The sequence below is a fragment of the Lycorma delicatula genome, chromosome 12 (genome assembly GCF_047948215.1).
Source record: "Lycorma delicatula isolate Av1 chromosome 12, ASM4794821v1, whole genome shotgun sequence".
NCBI lineage: Eukaryota > Metazoa > Arthropoda > Insecta > Hemiptera > Fulgoridae > Lycorma > Lycorma delicatula.
The window spans coordinates 57,735,640-57,753,951 of record NC_134466.1 but is presented as its reverse complement, the minus strand read 5'-3'; the positions used below and the strand labels follow the sequence as shown (position 1 = coordinate 57,753,951).

General features: G+C 30.5%; 1 protein-coding gene across 7 annotated transcripts in view; it reads right to left on the bottom strand.

Annotated features, from left to right (window-relative positions):
* The window catches only part of ctrip (E3 ubiquitin-protein ligase ctrip), a 164,109-nt gene that overhangs the window by 78,011 nt on the left and 67,786 nt on the right, over positions 1 to 18,312 (bottom strand). For all 7 annotated transcript variants that reach the window (XM_075380498.1, XM_075380496.1, XM_075380493.1 and 4 more), the window contains 4 exons: positions 13,238 to 13,425; positions 10,945 to 11,133; positions 6,018 to 6,179; positions 194 to 316 (listed from right to left, as the gene is read on the bottom strand). In XM_075380498.1, the coding sequence (XP_075236613.1) occupies positions 194 to 316; positions 6,018 to 6,179; positions 10,945 to 11,133; positions 13,238 to 13,425 (662 nt within the window). The remainder of the gene's footprint in view (positions 1 to 193; positions 317 to 6,017; positions 6,180 to 10,944; positions 11,134 to 13,237; positions 13,426 to 18,312) is intronic.

The window sequence follows — 18,312 nt, the reverse complement described above, 5'->3', positions numbered from 1 at the left end:
CAATTCATTTTATAACAGACTGAAAATAATAAATATAAAACTCAGTTTCAATATTTTAAATTAAATTTTATAAAACACAAATCTGATAAACCTGAGATATGCAAGAGAAAATACTAAATGTAAAAAAGCAGCAGTAAATAAGGAAGAAAATTACAAATATTAAGTTAAATTAAACCAACAAAAGATTTCTTACGAGTTGCTGCAAATTAGTAAGCAGTTCTGGACTGGCAATCTCTTGTAATTTTACTGGATCATTTTGAAAACTATCAACAAGTCTGCTAAATGCCAAGCAAACACTTTCCACACTCTTTTTATCCTGTAAAAAAAGGGAAATATATAAATAAAATTAAAATAAACATTAATAAAAATAAATAATCTTAAACATCTACTTCAATAATAAAGTAATAGATATATCATGTATGAATCCACAAAACCAGGCAGGGCCATTTAATACACTGCTGTACGGCATATTAATTTGGCACATCCCGGGTGAAGCAATCCATGTAAGTTTACTTTTTGACAGAATAAAAACTTGCTAGCGAAAAATGAAATGCTTAACAAGAGAAACGATATCTGTCACAGTATTTAAATCTTAAAATTAATAGCTAAGATTCATTTATAATATACAGTAATCAAATTTAAAAAAAAGAAAGAACAAAATAAAAATTAACTCATGTAAATGTTTAATGATTTCTCAAATAATCATTCCGGCTATATCTGAGCTTTTTATTAATACCATGAAAAAAATAAATACAATTTGTCAAAAATAGTTTAGTAGAATTATAAGTTGTAATAATAATAAACGTAAGTTAAATAATTTATCTCAAAAACAAATACAAGAGCTAATTCAAAATTGACTGTTGAAAATAAATCAGTAGTACGAGCAAGAACAGTGCGTATGCACAGATACACCACGACACACTAATTTCATTACACTTCTACCGATTGACAATTCTTTCCAATCAATGAAACTGTCATAGTGTTCTGGCCAACTGTGAGGCAAATGACATGGTTCTTTTTTGTGGATAAAACACAGTACCAGTAAGCAATGATTTTCAATTTTTGGAATTGAATTATTGTAATTCAGGCAGAAAATTTGGAAGAAAGCAAATCTACTGGGGAAGTTATAGAAATACTGAACGAGAAATTTGCTGTTAAGTACAAGAACCATAAGAAGATTCATTAGCTTATTGTGAAACCTTTACAAAGGGCGCTTCCTGATATTTAAAAAAAAAAGAAAAGTTAATTTGCATCTGATTGATTATTTCATTTTGTGTCGTAATATCTTTCCAAAAGCTTTTTATTCTTGTTTTAAAAAAGGAAAAATCACATGGAACTAAATTTGAAGTGTATGGTAAACATGGAAACATTGATGTCTTTTTGTTTGTACAAACCGAGTTACGTGGTTTACTGTCATATTGAAAAAGCACATTTCATAGTGATTTTTCCCTTTTTAAGATAACTGAAAATTTCACCACCACCTTTATACATGGTTTTGAATGCTCTTATATTCTAGAAAGTACTAATGAATCGATGTTAATCAGTAGTTATGAATCAAAGGAGCAGAATGAATAACAATTATGATGATTCATATCCTTCTATAATGTTCATAATTCAATGCAACAGAAATTCATTGGGATTAACTGCTACAACAACCAATGTTTATAAGAAGTCATATGATCACATTATTGATTGATTATAAACCAGCAGAGGACCGTTCTTGCTGATACCTTTTTCATATTCCAATTCAGTGCAGAATTTCATATTAATTCATATCATCACAAACTTTACAACTTTTAACTGATAATCTTTCATAATACAATATTATGTTTTTCTTCAACAAATTCTAATCTTACCTCATTTGGAGTCCAGTTCGTGATACCATGAAGTTTTAAAAGCAATTATGAAGAGGTTGTTTAGTTGATATTTTGTATCAAATAAATTATTCATTATAGTTACAATCTGAAGCAGCTGTGGGAAATTACCAAATATCCTTTACACATATAGTAGTAACAGACAGCACAGGATTGCTAATGATATAGTTCTTCAGCATGACTACATTAACAGTCCATACTGTTAACAAAGATGTAGGTAAAGTGAGGTATTTTTTTACAATTGCCATGCAAGCTGAACATTTTATTGGCTACATTGTGCTTTAAAACCACCAAAGAGCTAAGAGATGGAATTAATAGTTGAATTTGGTACTCTGCTGATAGAATTCTGTGATGGTCTGCCAACGCTAGTGTTGTAAGTTAAATAAACTTCTGAAGGTAGGTGGTGAATATGAGGTGATGCAGGTAATTTACATGTAAATTAAAATATTTTTCTCTACTTTCATTTAATATTATTCATATTTATTCTTACAACAGCTTTTATACTTTGTGTATGAACCCACAAAACTGGGCAGGGCCATTTAATATATCTTATATGCAGTACATTAATTTGGCACATCCCAGGTGAAGCAGTCCACTGGAATTTACTTTTTGACAGAATTTACGCTTGTTAGCCATAACAGAAAAGCTAAACAAGAACAATGACAACTGTCAGTACTTATCTACTTTAAACTTTAAAATAAAAATTAATTCACTCCCACAAAATTAATTCAGTTTGAATACGTTTCAGAAATAATTTTATTAACAGAATTTGATAGGGTAAAAACACACTTAGCAACTAAGAAAAATGCCCAAAACATTGTTCTGGTAGAATAATGGTTGGTTACATAAGACACAGTTTCTATAAAACCCTCTTGCAAACCGTAAGCATCATTATTTTTCAGACCAAATAAGCAAAAATCTTTAAGTTGCAGTATAAAAATAAATTTGTAGATAAATTCTAACACAGGCTGAAACTAATGAAGTATCATGACAGAATTTCTTCAAAAAATACTTTGCCCTTAATTTAATAAACAAAATTTAAATAACAAAATAAATAAACTTACAAAGTATTAAATTTGCATTACTGTTATAGTAACATCAGGTGGTTTTCTTTGAAATACAGGAGAACTTTTTGTAATGATTAATTACATACAGTCTATATCACGTTAACTTTCAGAGAATTATACTAGTCATCAAACATTGTAAACAATCTAACACATGTATAATTAAATCAAATTTATTAAATACCTTATAAAAAGGATACTTAATAATCCTGTTAAAGGATTCTGTGTAAGGGTATTTTAAATATAAACATTTAAAAAAAATTGTTTTTATGGTAAGGAAAGTTTGAATTTATTAAAAAATTTAAAAACTATTTAAAACATTTTCTGTATTTATCAGTCTCACTTTCTCACTTACTCTGTACGTGTGTAATATTATATGAAATATAAACCACCAAAACTCTGTAATTAGATTAAACTTACCAAATTAACTTCTAGTAATTGTTTTTCATGGTATCCCACATCTTCAGTTTGTACCAAATTCTTTAAGTACATTAGAATATATTCTTTTAATACATATTAAAAGAATATATTTTACTTTCCAATACTGGACAGCAAAATTTACAAACACATTTATAACTCAAAATTTCAAAACAGAAAATTTAGAATATAATTACTAACTATTGAAAGAATATATTTTAATGTAATTATAGAATTTAATACCAAATGAAGATGCAGGATACTGTGAAAATCGATTATTGTAAATCAAGATGGTAAGTTTGACTTATCTAATTACTGTTTTGGTGGTTTAAATTTCATATAGTATTAAACTTTATTAACACAGTAGTCAATATATTAATGAATTTGAATTTTCAAAAAAAAGTTGAACTTTTTAAATTGCACACAAACATCTACAGCTGGTGTGCTTCAACGACCAAATGTACATAACAGCAAATCTTGACAAACCTATCACTTTTTACTGGGTTCTGATCTAAGCATTAGTTGTAGAGTTACCGGATTGAGTAAGGTAATGCATAAGCTGCTTGTCAAATTAGTGAAAAAGCAAAAATAGAGTTCAGAAGTACAATGTGTCTATGTGAAATTTTATGTAAAACTGGGGAAACATTCCAAATGCTTAACCAAGCATGCAAGAATGAGTGCATGAGCCGAACGTAGTGCTATGACTGGTTTAAGCATTTTAAGGAGAGAAGTTCTGTTTCTGAAGATTCAAGGACTGGTTGACCCTCTACATCAACAGATAACCAACATGACCAGAGTTACAAGCTGTAATTTGTCAAAATTGTTGTTTAACTGTTCATGAGGTTGCTGAAGTTGGACTAAGTACAGGATTTTGCTATCAAATCCTGACTGAAAAACTTGCAATGCATTATGTTAGGGCAAAATTCATTCATGCTGCCATTTGTTGACAGATGACCAGAAGCAGAATATTATTAAAATCTGTCAGGAACTGCCAGCAAATGCAAATGTGAACATCAACTTCCTCAAGAACAACTTAAGTTTTACACAAAATTTCACCGACATGTTCCTTCACTCCTTCATTTCTGCTTTCCCACTAATCCGACGAGCAGCATACACAGTATATCTGAAAAGTTCCCAAACTGAATTAAATAAAAATACAGATTTGAAGATAAACAAATTTAGTCACATCAGCCCTCTACATAGAACCCTTCCCTAGTTATACACTCATTGTAGCGCCGTTAGAGCCCATCAAACGCTCTGGAGAAATCATTTTGTAGGATTGTCTTCAACTGCTCAGTGCAAACCTTTTAGATGGCTGGAATGTCTTCGAAAAAGCGGCCTTTCATCTTCAACTTGAGTTTCAGGAACAGAAAGTAGTCTGCTGGAGCAGACTACTTCGAGCAGACTAAGCTAAGTCGAGTGAATAGAGTGGGTGGGATAAGAAAGTGATTTGATTTGTGGCGTAATAATATGTTAAAACTGTTGCCATGTGTGCCGGAGCATTGTCGTGCAAGAGTCCAATTGCACAGATCTCAGTACTCAGGATGGATTCAATGAATGCGATGCATCAGGTGTTTCATTACTTCCAAATAAAATTTAGAATGCACTGTTTGACCAGTTGGGACAAATTCACGATGAATCAGGCCCTTTGAGTCAAAGAATGCAATCAACATAGTTTTCACTCTTTGATTTTTGCTGCCTGAATTTTGCCGATCTTTGTACTTCAGGACTCAACCAACCAGTGGATTGACGCTTCGTTTATGGATCATACATGAAGCAGCAGCTTTCATCCCCAGTTACAATGTTTTCAAAAAATTTGGGTTGCTATCGGCAGTTTCAACAAAGTTTTGAGAACAAGAAAGACACAACTGTTTTTGTTCTTCAATCAAGAAATGTGGAACGAAACGAGAGTACACCTTTTGGCAGTTCATTTTTTGTTAGAATTGTATATAATGCATCTGTACTGATGTTTAGCTCTTCTGCAATGGATCAAAGGGTAAGATGACGTTGTTTGAGCAGGATAATGCACATTTTTGCAATGTTTTCATCGTGAACAGCTGTTGACGACCTCCTGCTTCGTTTCCTCGTCATCCAAAAACTCTCTATTTTCTTTAAACTGCTTCCACTATGTGTATGTTGTAGTACGAGATGCGACTTCATCACTGAATGCTTGCTGTATCATAGAAGTTTTAACAAAAGATTTTTGAAGTCGAACACAACATTTTATCATGCTTCTCAGTTCCATGTCTCGAGTTCGCACAAAATCACATAAAAAATGTATGTGGCTGAATATAACGAGACTGGAGTGATGATACATGATGAAATTTTATACACACACTCTTTTAGACATTGTACTACATAGTTCCTTGGTTGAGATGGTGCTACTTTTCAGACCTACTGTGTAAGCATGACCTGACTTAATCGGTAGGTACTTGACAACTAACAAATAGATCAGAGCCCAGTAATAAGAAATATGTTAGCAAGATATGGCACTAGGTGTGCACAGTGGCCGGACATACCATCTACAGATGTAAGCGTGCCATTAAAGTATGTTCCATTGTATTTTTTTTTGTGAACAAACCTTGTGTGTGTATGTAAATTAATAAATATACTATAAAGTACAAGATACAAAATAATAGCTTACATAATCTTAAATAATTACCTGTTGTGTTAAACGTCCAGCCAATAAGGGTAATGATTGTGAAACAAGATGAAATTCATCTGAATGTAAATTTTGACAACAGTTTGAGGTTATACCAAGTGCTGCACGTTGGGCATTTATACTGAAGAAATCCAGATACATTAAACAAGCAGACACTCCACTCTGCAAAAAAATTAATTGATGATTATAAACTTTAGTACATTCATTCAATTAAAACCAACAAGTAACAATTCATATTATGAAATAACTTTTTATTTTCAACATCAATTCTTACTGGCCATGATTTTGTAAATTTATTCAATAATTCTCTTTGAGGTAATCCAACCTTTTAAGACATTTTAAGAAAAAAAATCAGAAAACTATAATCCCATACTAACATGGCACACTAGTTTTAAATTGCATATTCTACAATTTTAGTATTATCTATTATTAAATACCATTCGATATTAATTTGTTATTAAATAAAGGGTTATTACCTCAAGTTCAATCCATTCCAAGCAGTCCAGCCCTGGTTGCCACACCATCTTTGAAAAAATTCATATTTTGTTGGTCCATTCCCTTATGTTTTGATAGTTTAAAATTAATTTTTTTTTATTTTTATTGTATCCAGTTCAAAAATGGCTGCCATTTTTGTTTTAAGCTTAGCACTGTTTTTCACATTTTCAGGCATTTATGATTTTCTGAATTACTCAGCACTGGTTTGTCCTAGGCTTTTCAAATAAGACCGCCAGGTTGGTCTAGTGGTAAACTCATCATTACAAATCAGCTGATTTTAAAGTAAAGAGTCCTATTACAAACATACATATACATATCATCCTCCTTCAACCTCTGAAGTAATACCTTACAGTGGTTAAATTGTGTTCAGTACATTCTCGCCTAGAAATCAAAGCCCTATTTACCTACCTAATATGATTTTGTCCATGTACACTTTATAGCCCAAAGTAATCGAATGTGAATGAACAAAATTCAATTTTCATAGGGTAATTTCTCAAAGAGGAACGTTTCTCAGCCTTAAATTTTTCTGTGCTTTTATATATGAGTATAGTTACTTTATATAAAATATCAATGGTGAGTAGCTTACCCTTTAAAAATGTTACCCTTCTAAAAATTGGATTTTTGCATTCATCCCAAAAAAGAGAATTAAAAGTAAAATATTGGTAAATTTTTAATCCTTTCTAACAGCAAGGTCAGAAGCATAACTAAAGGCTAGAAATTCCATTTCATTTTCTTTGGCAACAACAAGCAGCCATCCTCCTTCATTTCTTGAATATAAAGAATTTCAAAGTAGGAAAATGCCAAACCTAATCGAAATTTGAAACCAGAATATTTCAGAGGTCGACTGCATATTTAAAATTTTGTTGTTAACACGTTCACGCTGTGATAACCTAAATAACGCATCGCTTCCCTGCGTTACAGGGCATATATGACCGTTATCGTTTTCTCACTAACTGTTGTACAAGGTCTATTTGTACCATACACCAATGCTTTTGTAAATCTTCCTGGTCAAAAAATACACAGTTTTATAGAGTCAAACAATAAGTATCTATTGATAGAAGTAGACTACTTCCAGCAGAAACAGTTCATCTATCCAGCATCTTGTGTTGAATTACAAGAGAACTAAATTTTATGCATCAAAACGTCTAAATTTTATCTCATCTTTATGAAATACAATCTAAGTATTTTTAGTGGGAATATTTTAAATAGTTATTATCTAGATACTTATTATTATTAATCCATATTATGGTGCAAAATTCGTTTTTCAGGAAAAATAAATAATAAAATGTAGTCAAAAGTTCATTTTTCAAGAAGCTATCTTACAGTTGACTTATTTCATTATATGTTATAAAACAATATTTTCCTCTATAAACACCCTTTAAATATTAAAAAAAATGTTCAACTGACCAAAAATGTATTTAACATACTAATAATATACTGGAAAATTGGATGAGTATTACTAGAAAAAACAACACAAAATTGAAAAACAAAGTAACTTAATGTTCCATAAGTGATATAAAAATAATAAATAAGTCACAATAAGAATATTGAAAATTATGAGAAATTATTAGTCATATGAAATGATATCACTACTATAATATGTTGAGATAATTATATGTGACTAATTATTAGATCACGAATAATTACTAAACCTATAATTTACAAATTATTGTATAGACGACTGCAGTAAGGGACATACATACATACAATGTACCACAGTGAATGTATTAACACCAATCAACTATCATTATTTTACACAATAAAAATGCATACACCAGACCAACCCACAAAAAAAAACCGTTCATAGAAAAATGTACATTACTATCATATTGTGGGACTCACAAGTAGGGAGGGTTTCTTTAGCAACTTGACTGGCAGTATTATGCCATCATTTATATTTACATTTAAAAAATCAATCACCAAAATTGGTCAATGTGGTAATAAACCCTAATACACAATCATTTAAAAAACCTATAAATGTTGATTGGAAATCTCATGTAAATAATGTAACTGCAATATTAAAGCAAATGAATTACAAAACAGTAAAAGGTCATAATGTCTCAACGCCACACGCTTTCAGTCATCCACCACAGATGATGAAAGTTCAAAATATTTGATACAGTGCTTGTTGCAAGTTACATATTAAAATATGCTGAGCATTTATGTAGTCTTTTCCATTATTTTATGAAGTAACAACTTCATACATAACAAATTCGCCAGAAACATTCTATTTAAACAAAATAAATTGGATACCATAGGAATGTTTTAATTTATAACCGTATAAAACTACAATAGAATGAATGGGCTTACATAATAAAAAGCTCTTTTCAATTCCTAAAATTTATTTTTGATTTGAAGTATAAATTGGTTTTATCACTCGTATATTAAAATTTTAAAAACCTAATGAGCACTAGTCACATAAAATTTAAATTATATTTATCAGCAATAATTAAATAGAATGGTTTAAATATCTAAAGTTAAGATAACATTTTATAATCATTGCCTACGCCTTAACTTATCTCGTTAGTGGCTTTCATTGTAACACATGCATACATACATACATACATACACACACACACACACACACACACACACACACACACACACACACACACACCATTCCAAATGAAAAACAAAAATTAAAAAAATATGAAAATGTTCAAAAATTGAAATCCCTTAGCCCTCCCAAAAAATAATAAAATCTTGTGTGACGAATTACATATAAAAATACTGCAAAGATTACCTCTAATAATGACTGACAGCATGTGAAATGTATATTAACCTACCGAACAGAATATTAATAATTTTTCAAGAAAATTAGGACTGAAATAAATAGTTATTTAAAATTACACAAAGATCAGATGAATAACAGTAGAAATGAGTAAACATAAAGTGGACTACAGAAAGGAACAAGATAAGATTGTTGCCTACTGATCCCCTTTAGTTTTCAATTTGTAAATACAAGAACAATAAAAGAACTACAAAAAAAAATTTAGAGAGGAGTAAACAATTCAGGCAAAATATAAAAAAATTTTGAAATGCTAAAGATATTCTCATGCATCAAAAATACAAACTAGTATAGTTTACAATAGAATGTTCAGTGAAAGTACAATAGATGAAAACTAGTTTGGTTTTAGGCAGAGAATGAATATATGCTCTCAGATATTTTAGAAGGCAGGCTTAAGAGGAATAAACCCATCTTCAAGGCAGATTTAGATCAGAAGACGTTTTTCATTCGATTGTAAAACATGTTTAAAATTTTAAAGAAAATTGAACTGAAATAAGAAAGAAAACTTAATGTACAAACCTCATGTAGCATTGATAAGATCAGAAGATGAAAAAGGAAAGCTTTAATCAAGAAAGGAGTGAGACAAGGATATAGCCTATATAAAGAAAAAGTCAATACAGGAAAAAACTTGAGAACGAAGAAAAAATATTAGATATAGTAATTATGTTGATGTTGAAAGATTAGCAAAAATAGAAAGAAATGAAAAGTAGCATTAAACTGGTCAAATGACTGATGAATTAAAATAAATCAATAAAATGATTTTATGTTGACTGAAATTTGGAATGAGAAAACCGATGAAAGGTACAGTACGAATTCAAGCTAGAGAAAAAGTAATTTCAAAGTAAACAATAACAAAACAAAGTTAATGAAAGTAAAGTAAAGGAAAACAAAGACAAGACCCAGTGAAGCAAATATTACACAGGATGTATGATGTAAATGTACGCTGAAGGTAAGACACAAGACAAAAAGTAGTAAGGAAAAGAATTAATGCTTTTAACACTTAACACAAGCCAACAGAAGCCGAAAAACTTGCTTAATATAAGTAAAAGCATACAAGACATACTATTCAAATATTTTATAACTAGCTGATCCAGCAATGCTACACTATTGCTAAATTTGAGTATATAAATTATATAAACAAATGAAAGTTTGATAAAACATTAAAAAACTGAATATTATGGAACATTACAAAATTTAACCTTTCCCTTTTCCCTCTTCACCACTTTCCATCTTTCCTTTACATGCAAAAATATTTATTTTCACATAACTAATATATGTTCTGAATATGAGCCAAATCAGTCTGTAAATACACTTTCCTAAATATCTCAACCCCAGCCCCACCTCGAAAGTCCATTTTTAAAAAAAAATATTTCTTTTCATCTAACTAATATATATATTCTGAATATGGGCCAAATCGGACCATAAATACAATTTTTCAAAATATCTTGACCCCAGCACCACCTAGCAGTTCCAAACTAATTCGGAAACATTTGCAGGCGTGTGCACAACAACTCACCAAAGTTTCATTGCAATCAGATGAATGGTGTAGGAACGCATACAGGACAAACATACATTCATTTTTATACATATATATAAGATTAAAATGAAATACCACTGCTAATTAAATAACATAAAGATACTCACTGCCTGTAATATAGCTTTACTATGACGGCGAGATAACATTTCTAATGCAGTTAAACTTTGTTCAGCAACATCCATGCATTGAATAACCTGCAACTTCTCAAGAAAGATTGGAACTGCATCAAGAACAACAGCTGATGATCTAGGTAATGCTTCCATCATGTAAGTTAATGCTCGACAAGCATGATTCATCTGTTAAATCAGTAAGGACTTACTTTACATGAGAATTCTACTATGATACTAACAATGGATCAATAAAATGAATTTTACATCATACTCAAATGTGACTGTCTTAATCGGATTTTAAAATTAACAGATTAATTATTATTTTAATGTAAAGATAGAAAAACAATATATGGGTCTTTATTCTATACAGAAGATTCTCTATATTGATTTAGTCATCAAAGATGCCATCAAGCAAATTTCTCTATGGTACGTGTGAAAATGACAGTTTTTTTTGTTATTTATTGGCTCACAACATGAAAAATTCCCTTTCCACTTATAAAATTTCTTTACTTTTCTGCAAGAATTTCATAGCGTTCAGAACATCCTCCAACACACCACGGATTTGTAACAATACATGTCTATATTTATCAATACCTCCCCTTCATATATATTTTTTGAAACCATAATACATTTGGTGTTTGTTATCGGACTGCCTCTTCAAATTCATGATGTTTCTTCAACAGAATGAATATGTTGTCTTGTCATATCATCTGTCTATCATCATGGCCATTTTGTTTTCTATCTCTATGGGCATACTGTAAATGTTATTCATGTTATCCACTAGCTGTAATATCTGAGTCTTTTTTTGGTCAATTTTTACCACTTATTGTTTTGTCCTATATCAAAATCACTACACTAGACATTCAGGACACTTGCTGCAGTACTTAATTCATATGTATTAATCGACACAAACTACTAATAGTACCATTCAGTACAAAATTTAACATGCAGTGATGGCGTATTTTCCACTTGTAACATTCAATGTTTGGATAAACTGTTTTCTATCTACTCTATTCTCCTCCTTACTTACATAATTTAGCATTATGTGTGCATACCCATAACAACTGCTCACACCCAAACAAGTTATAAATAATCTGTTAATATAAGCCTAAAATGCAAGTCATTAAGATGAATACATACTCTGAGATTAGTAAAAGGGAAAAAACAACTTTCCTGCTGCTTGACTATTCCTTATAATATACTTTATTTAAGAAGAGGAACCCCTATTTTTCATTACAAGTTATTAAATTTCAAATGCCAATGGCCAAAGCCATCTTTAATGAATTTGTTAACTCCTAGATTACTTGAAGCAATCATTCTAACATCCAAAAATGTTGGGTGCGGTTAAATTTGAGGTATTTATCAATTGCTAATAACCATAGCAGTTAATGTCACTTAAAATTTATTTTTATAAATACAGCTGTAATACAGAATACATAAAACAAAATCATTAGGTTATAGCTGAAAAATGGCATAGATACACACATCAGATCACATGCAGAAATCATTCATGTTACACTACTAGTAAATTAAATTAAAAAATTTTTTTTTACAGATTACAAAAACAATAAAAAAGAATGAAAATAATTAATAATGGGGACCATAAATAAAAAATTTATTTTGGTAGGGAGGTTAAGCAGATTTGACTGGATTTTTACATCCAGATTTTCATAATACTGGTAATCTGACTTTCATAATGTTAACTACCATCTGTTTAGTTTTATCTGTTTACGTTCTCGAAAAACATGATTTTTATAGTCATTTTTTTAAATGTTTCGTTGCTATTAATCCTTGTTTTACGAATTCTATCCTGAGAAAACAAGTTTGCTCAATAATTCTCCAGGGAATATAATCAGTGTTTTTAATATAAGGAATTTCAATCATTAAGAATATTGAAGGACAGAGTATGCATTTTTTCTTACTCTAAATTTTTATTAAAATGATAGAGTAAACATTACATTCTATTTACTTTGCAGACCAATGCCAGGAAAGTATATCCCCTCAAAATGATTCTTCCAAGTAAGAATTTGTTTACCAAATAATTTTCTAAAATACAAAACTTATTGCTCTGTGAAGTTTAGATTTATATACAATAAAATTTCATAAAATGAGTCTTATTGACTGTTTAACTAAAGGAAAATATGCCATATTAAGAAAAAATTCAGCTTTGTCAATAATATAGCAATAATTTTCCTGTATATCTCTGCTACAAAGAGATAATACACTTTCCAATTCTGCTATGTGGAAATTTTGGACTACTTGTTACAAGTTATTAATAAAAATTACTTACCATATCAAAATTGTGGTCCATAGCTAATAATGTTATAAGTGCAGGCACAACTTGTTTCACAGGAAAACCAGCCAGTGTATCTTCGTTACCCATAACCAACATTTGACACATTTCAATAACGGCTTGTAACTGCTGGCCTTCATCACCAGTAGCTTGAAGACCCTGCAGCAGCTGTTGGGCTTTCGATGCTATAAAAAAAAAACATTTCATGTAACTTATATTTATTCATTTCCTTAAAAAAAATCTACTCTACTTTATCAATTTCAGTATTAAATAAATAAAACATTTACAAATAATAATAAAACAAATTTTATAATTTAACATTTTTCCATTTTCAATTTTATAAAGACCAAGGTGTCATATTTTACATTTTCAGATAACACACAATATGCAAGTATATTGTCATCATAACAGTTTAAAATCTTTCTTATAATTCAAATTACAAAAAATTATCTTGTTCATTATCAATTTGTTGGTTTTCTCACCTTTCATTTTTGAATCTATGGGAGCAGGTAAAAAATTAAAGTGAAATGTAAAAACCGTTATTTTCATTTGAACCTAACATGAAATGAAAACTCTGGAACATAATGCCTTCCAATCTCTATGTACTTAGTCTATTTTTAAGAAGCTTCTAGACTCCTTTTTTGAAGAAGTTTTTGGTATAGTATGTAGTGATCAGATTTTCTTTTATCAGGGGGGATTCAAAATGATTTCCCTCAAAATTTTGAAAATTACTTGTAACCAGGTTATAACTGATCACTGGGTGATCCCCAGCAGCTCAAAACAGGGACTGAAACCAAAAGGTTTCTGCTGCTCATATTAGATAGAATGTTACCCAGAAGCAAAATCACATTTTGGACTTAATTTCTGCTTTTGGTTACATACATTAGCTCATAGTAATTTTTAATATATATTGTTTCACCTTGAAGTATGTTGTGAATAAAAACTGTACCTTCTGTACTCCAGAATATCATTTTCAGCTTTCCTACAGAATGTGAATTTTGGCTATTGCAGATGAAGGATGTTTTCAGGTTCAAAGTAAAAAAAAAAAGTTATGTATAAGCATTTAACGGTCTATTCCACAAACAACATCCAAAACTATAGAAAACTGTTCTTCATGAAAGAAAAATAGAATTAGTTAGGAAGCTGAGCCATATGAAAGGTACAAACAAAAGCTAAGTCAACTATAAGAAAAATTAGATGACTGTAATCTGATTTGTTTATACAGTCATTCACGGGAACCGGATGTTTTTGAAGTGGGTGGTGGTGGGAGGGACTCAGCGTTCGTGGTGGGAGGGACACGTGGCTGGTGTCTGACGTTTCCTTTGTTCATAGCATTTACATTTTAGTCCTTGAGATGGAGGCGTAGACACTAGACCAACGCCTGTACGCGTATGACAGTTTTGTGTGAAATGACAAATCCGTAACTGCTGTTCAGCAAAATTTCCGCCGTCAGTTTAATATCCATCGTAATGCAAGTGTCCCTTCTCGTAACACAATATTGCGATGGGTAAACAACCTTCGAATAAGTGGTTCAATATTGAAGAAAAAACCACCGGTTTCCCGACGAACTGCTAACACTCCAGAGAATATCGAACGAGTAAGGGAAGCCATTGTCAAAAGCCCACGCGCCGCTCTATTCAGAGGCATTCAGTAGCGCTTCAAATGAGCACAAGTACAGTAAGACGAATTCTGCATACAGACCTGCATTTCCATCCTTACAAGATAGCCGTCGTGCAGCAGTTAAACGAGCAAGATTTCACGCAGCGATTACAATTTTGTCGACAAATGCTTACCATTTTTGAAGAAAATGAAAATTTGTTATTGTTAATGAGTGACGAAGCCCATTTTCATCTGAATGGCTTCGTCAACAAACAGAATTGCCGGTATTGGGCAGAAAGAAACCCACATCAGCTTCACGAGAGACTTCATAGTCCAAAGGTGACTGTCTGGTGTGCAATAGGAAAGATCAGTGTTATTGGACCATATTTTTTTAAAGAAAATGACGCTGCCGTAACTGTAACAGCTGATCATTACATTGCGATGTTGAATACGTTTTTCATCCCTGAGTTACGAAACCAATTCGTCATCACGTCACCCAGATTGATGTAGACATGCTGTAAAGAACTGAGGCCAGTTACCGTGAAAGGCTACAACAATTTATTGCTCAAAATGGACGTCACTTGCCGGACATAGTTTTTTGTTCATGAGTAAGTAGCAAATGCTTTGATTTAACAAGTGTTTCAGTACCAATAAAACTTTTTTAAAGTAAATATTCAATTTTTTATGATTATTTTAAAAACATCTGGTTCCCATGAATGACCTTGTATAATTGGTTTATTTATTTTTTGGGGTAAATTACTTATTTTTTTATAACTGATAAATCGTCTTTTTTTATTTTTCATTGTAACCAAACCTTCCTTATATATTACTAAAAAGATGACTTATTAGGCTGCAATGTGACAGAAAACAAAAAAATATAATGTCACCAAACAGCTGTAAGCCAAGAGTTTTTTTCAAATTTCTCCCTCAAGAACAATCTATAAATTTTGATGCATATTGTGAGATGCTGAAATATTTTCAGGTAAAGCAAACTAAATGGTGGAGGAATGTTGATGAAGGAAATAAGTCTACCGGGTAAACAAAAGCTCCAGTCCATGTACATTAATAAGTGTTCATGGACAGGAGTTTGTGTTTAAACCTTAATCACATACCTTGTAGACAACAACCACCTTTAAACAGGTAAATTCTGGTCCCTTTAAACAACAAATCAGAACTTCAAAACTAAATGATTACCACGTCACTCAGTAAATTGAAAAAATTTGGTTTGCTTACACAGTGCACGCAGTCTATAATATTTAGGTTCTAAAGAAATAAAAAGTTGTGTTTTAAAGTTATCATAATTCCACTTGCCCTTGTTTCTTTATTTTTTTAAATATTTCTCACACTCATATACAGAAGTTACATCATGAGTTATAGTAGAACTTCAATTACAATTTTGTCAGTATGAAAAAATACTCACTTTTTTTACTTTATGTAGAATAATACTTTCCTACTCATGATAAAACCTTTTTCTATTTTATTATACTTTATATTAATGTGAAAGTTTTAAAAATGAATTAAAATTATGAATCTCTTTTATTACATATATATATATATAATTGAATATGTCAGAAATTCCCCAAAAATAAACATGTGGTGCAGTTTGATGTCTAATCGTGTAACTGGCCCAGTCTCTTTTCATGAGTTTACTATCACAGGGAATGTTTATTTAGACTTACTATAACTGTAATTTTTCCCAGAAGTTGACCAAATTGAACAAGAAAGAAACATTTGGGTGTAATCTTTCAACAAGATGGTACATCTCCACACTTCAGCCTAGGAGTTCCGAAAAGCTTTCAATGAAGGATTCCCCAATCATTGGTTTGGTAGAGCTGGTCCTATGTTTTAGCCTGTGAAAAGCCCATGTTTGATGGGCTATCTTATTTATATGGGGATATAAACATATGGGGATAAAACATTGTCTACAATGAAAAAATCAGGGATGCACAAGTATTAAGACAACAGATCACCACTGCTATTGCCACAGTGATGTCAGCGATGATCCAGTGGACCTGGGCGGAAATTGATTAATCGGCTGGATATTTGCAGAGCGACCAACAGAGCTCATATTAAATTCTATGGTACGAAGAAAATTTTGAGTTTTGCTGCTACCTTTTTCAATTACCCTGTATGTCACCCTTGGTCTCTTACAATTAACACTTATACAAATATGACTAATAGAACAATCTAATACACACATAATAACAAAGAAAAGTTAAATAATGAAATAAACATAGTGATAGAAAATGAATATGAGGTTAATTAATAATAAAGAGCAACTATCAAAACACAATAAACCTTATAAACAATAATTCAAAAAAAATATATATACATAAGTATTTTTACATACTAATAACATTGAAAACATTACTAAAACTTGCAATAAAGAAATATTTAAATCAGCATACAAACCTAATAACCACATAATAAAATATTTAAAAAATAAACAATATGTGTGGAATTTATAAAATTACATATAATAATTGTAATGATATTTATATAGGAAAAACAAACAGATTCTTTAAAATTATATCAATTACAAAAATAGTAAACAGGTTTATCTAATATGGCAGACTATCTAATAAACAATAAACATTATTTTTCTAATATTACACAAATTTAGAAATATTAGAAATTAATAAACATGATGAAATTAAATATATAGAAAAATTTTACATACATGCAAGACTTCAATCTGACAAACTATCAGAGTATTTGAGAGACATTCTTTAAAAAAACGCTACAGATAACAGTACTCATGTAATTAATACAAAATTTTCATTATTTTAGAATTTTTTAAAATTTTTATTACACAATAACGCAGTTATTTCAGGATGTAGGAAAGTAATTTTATGAAAAATTAAGATACTATATATCTTATCAAATATTCTGCACTAGTGGTTTATTTAATAGAATTTAAATATATAGTGGAATTCCTATAAATTGAATATTCAAGGGAATAAAAAAAATTTAACTAATGGAAAATTCGAGTTAGGGAAACATACATGTTACGAATTTACTAGCCACTGTAAATTCACTATTTAAGAAAATATTGCATTTTTTCCATATAGTCTTATTTTATCACAGCAGTATTACATAACATGATTCAGCATTATAAATACAGTATACAGTACATACTAGTGATTAGTACATATAAACAGTATTGTAACAAGACCGGTATAGTGGGCTTGAGTAATGGATTCCTTCCAATTATCATAGAAGTATATAAAGCATAATAATTAAAGGTATCAGAAAAGGGCAAAAAGGAGAACTTTTTTTGTAAAGAATATGTCCATTTTAAATAATCTTTTGTTATAATGCCCGCAAACACACAATGAACACCTGTTGTACAGTGAGAAGAGACCAGGTTTGGAATTCATGGGAACAAAAGCTTCGGTCAACTGTTCTCACACTTTGACTTTGAGTCTGGTCCGACAGTTAAAGAGACTAGCAGTATAAATAGTCTAGTAAGA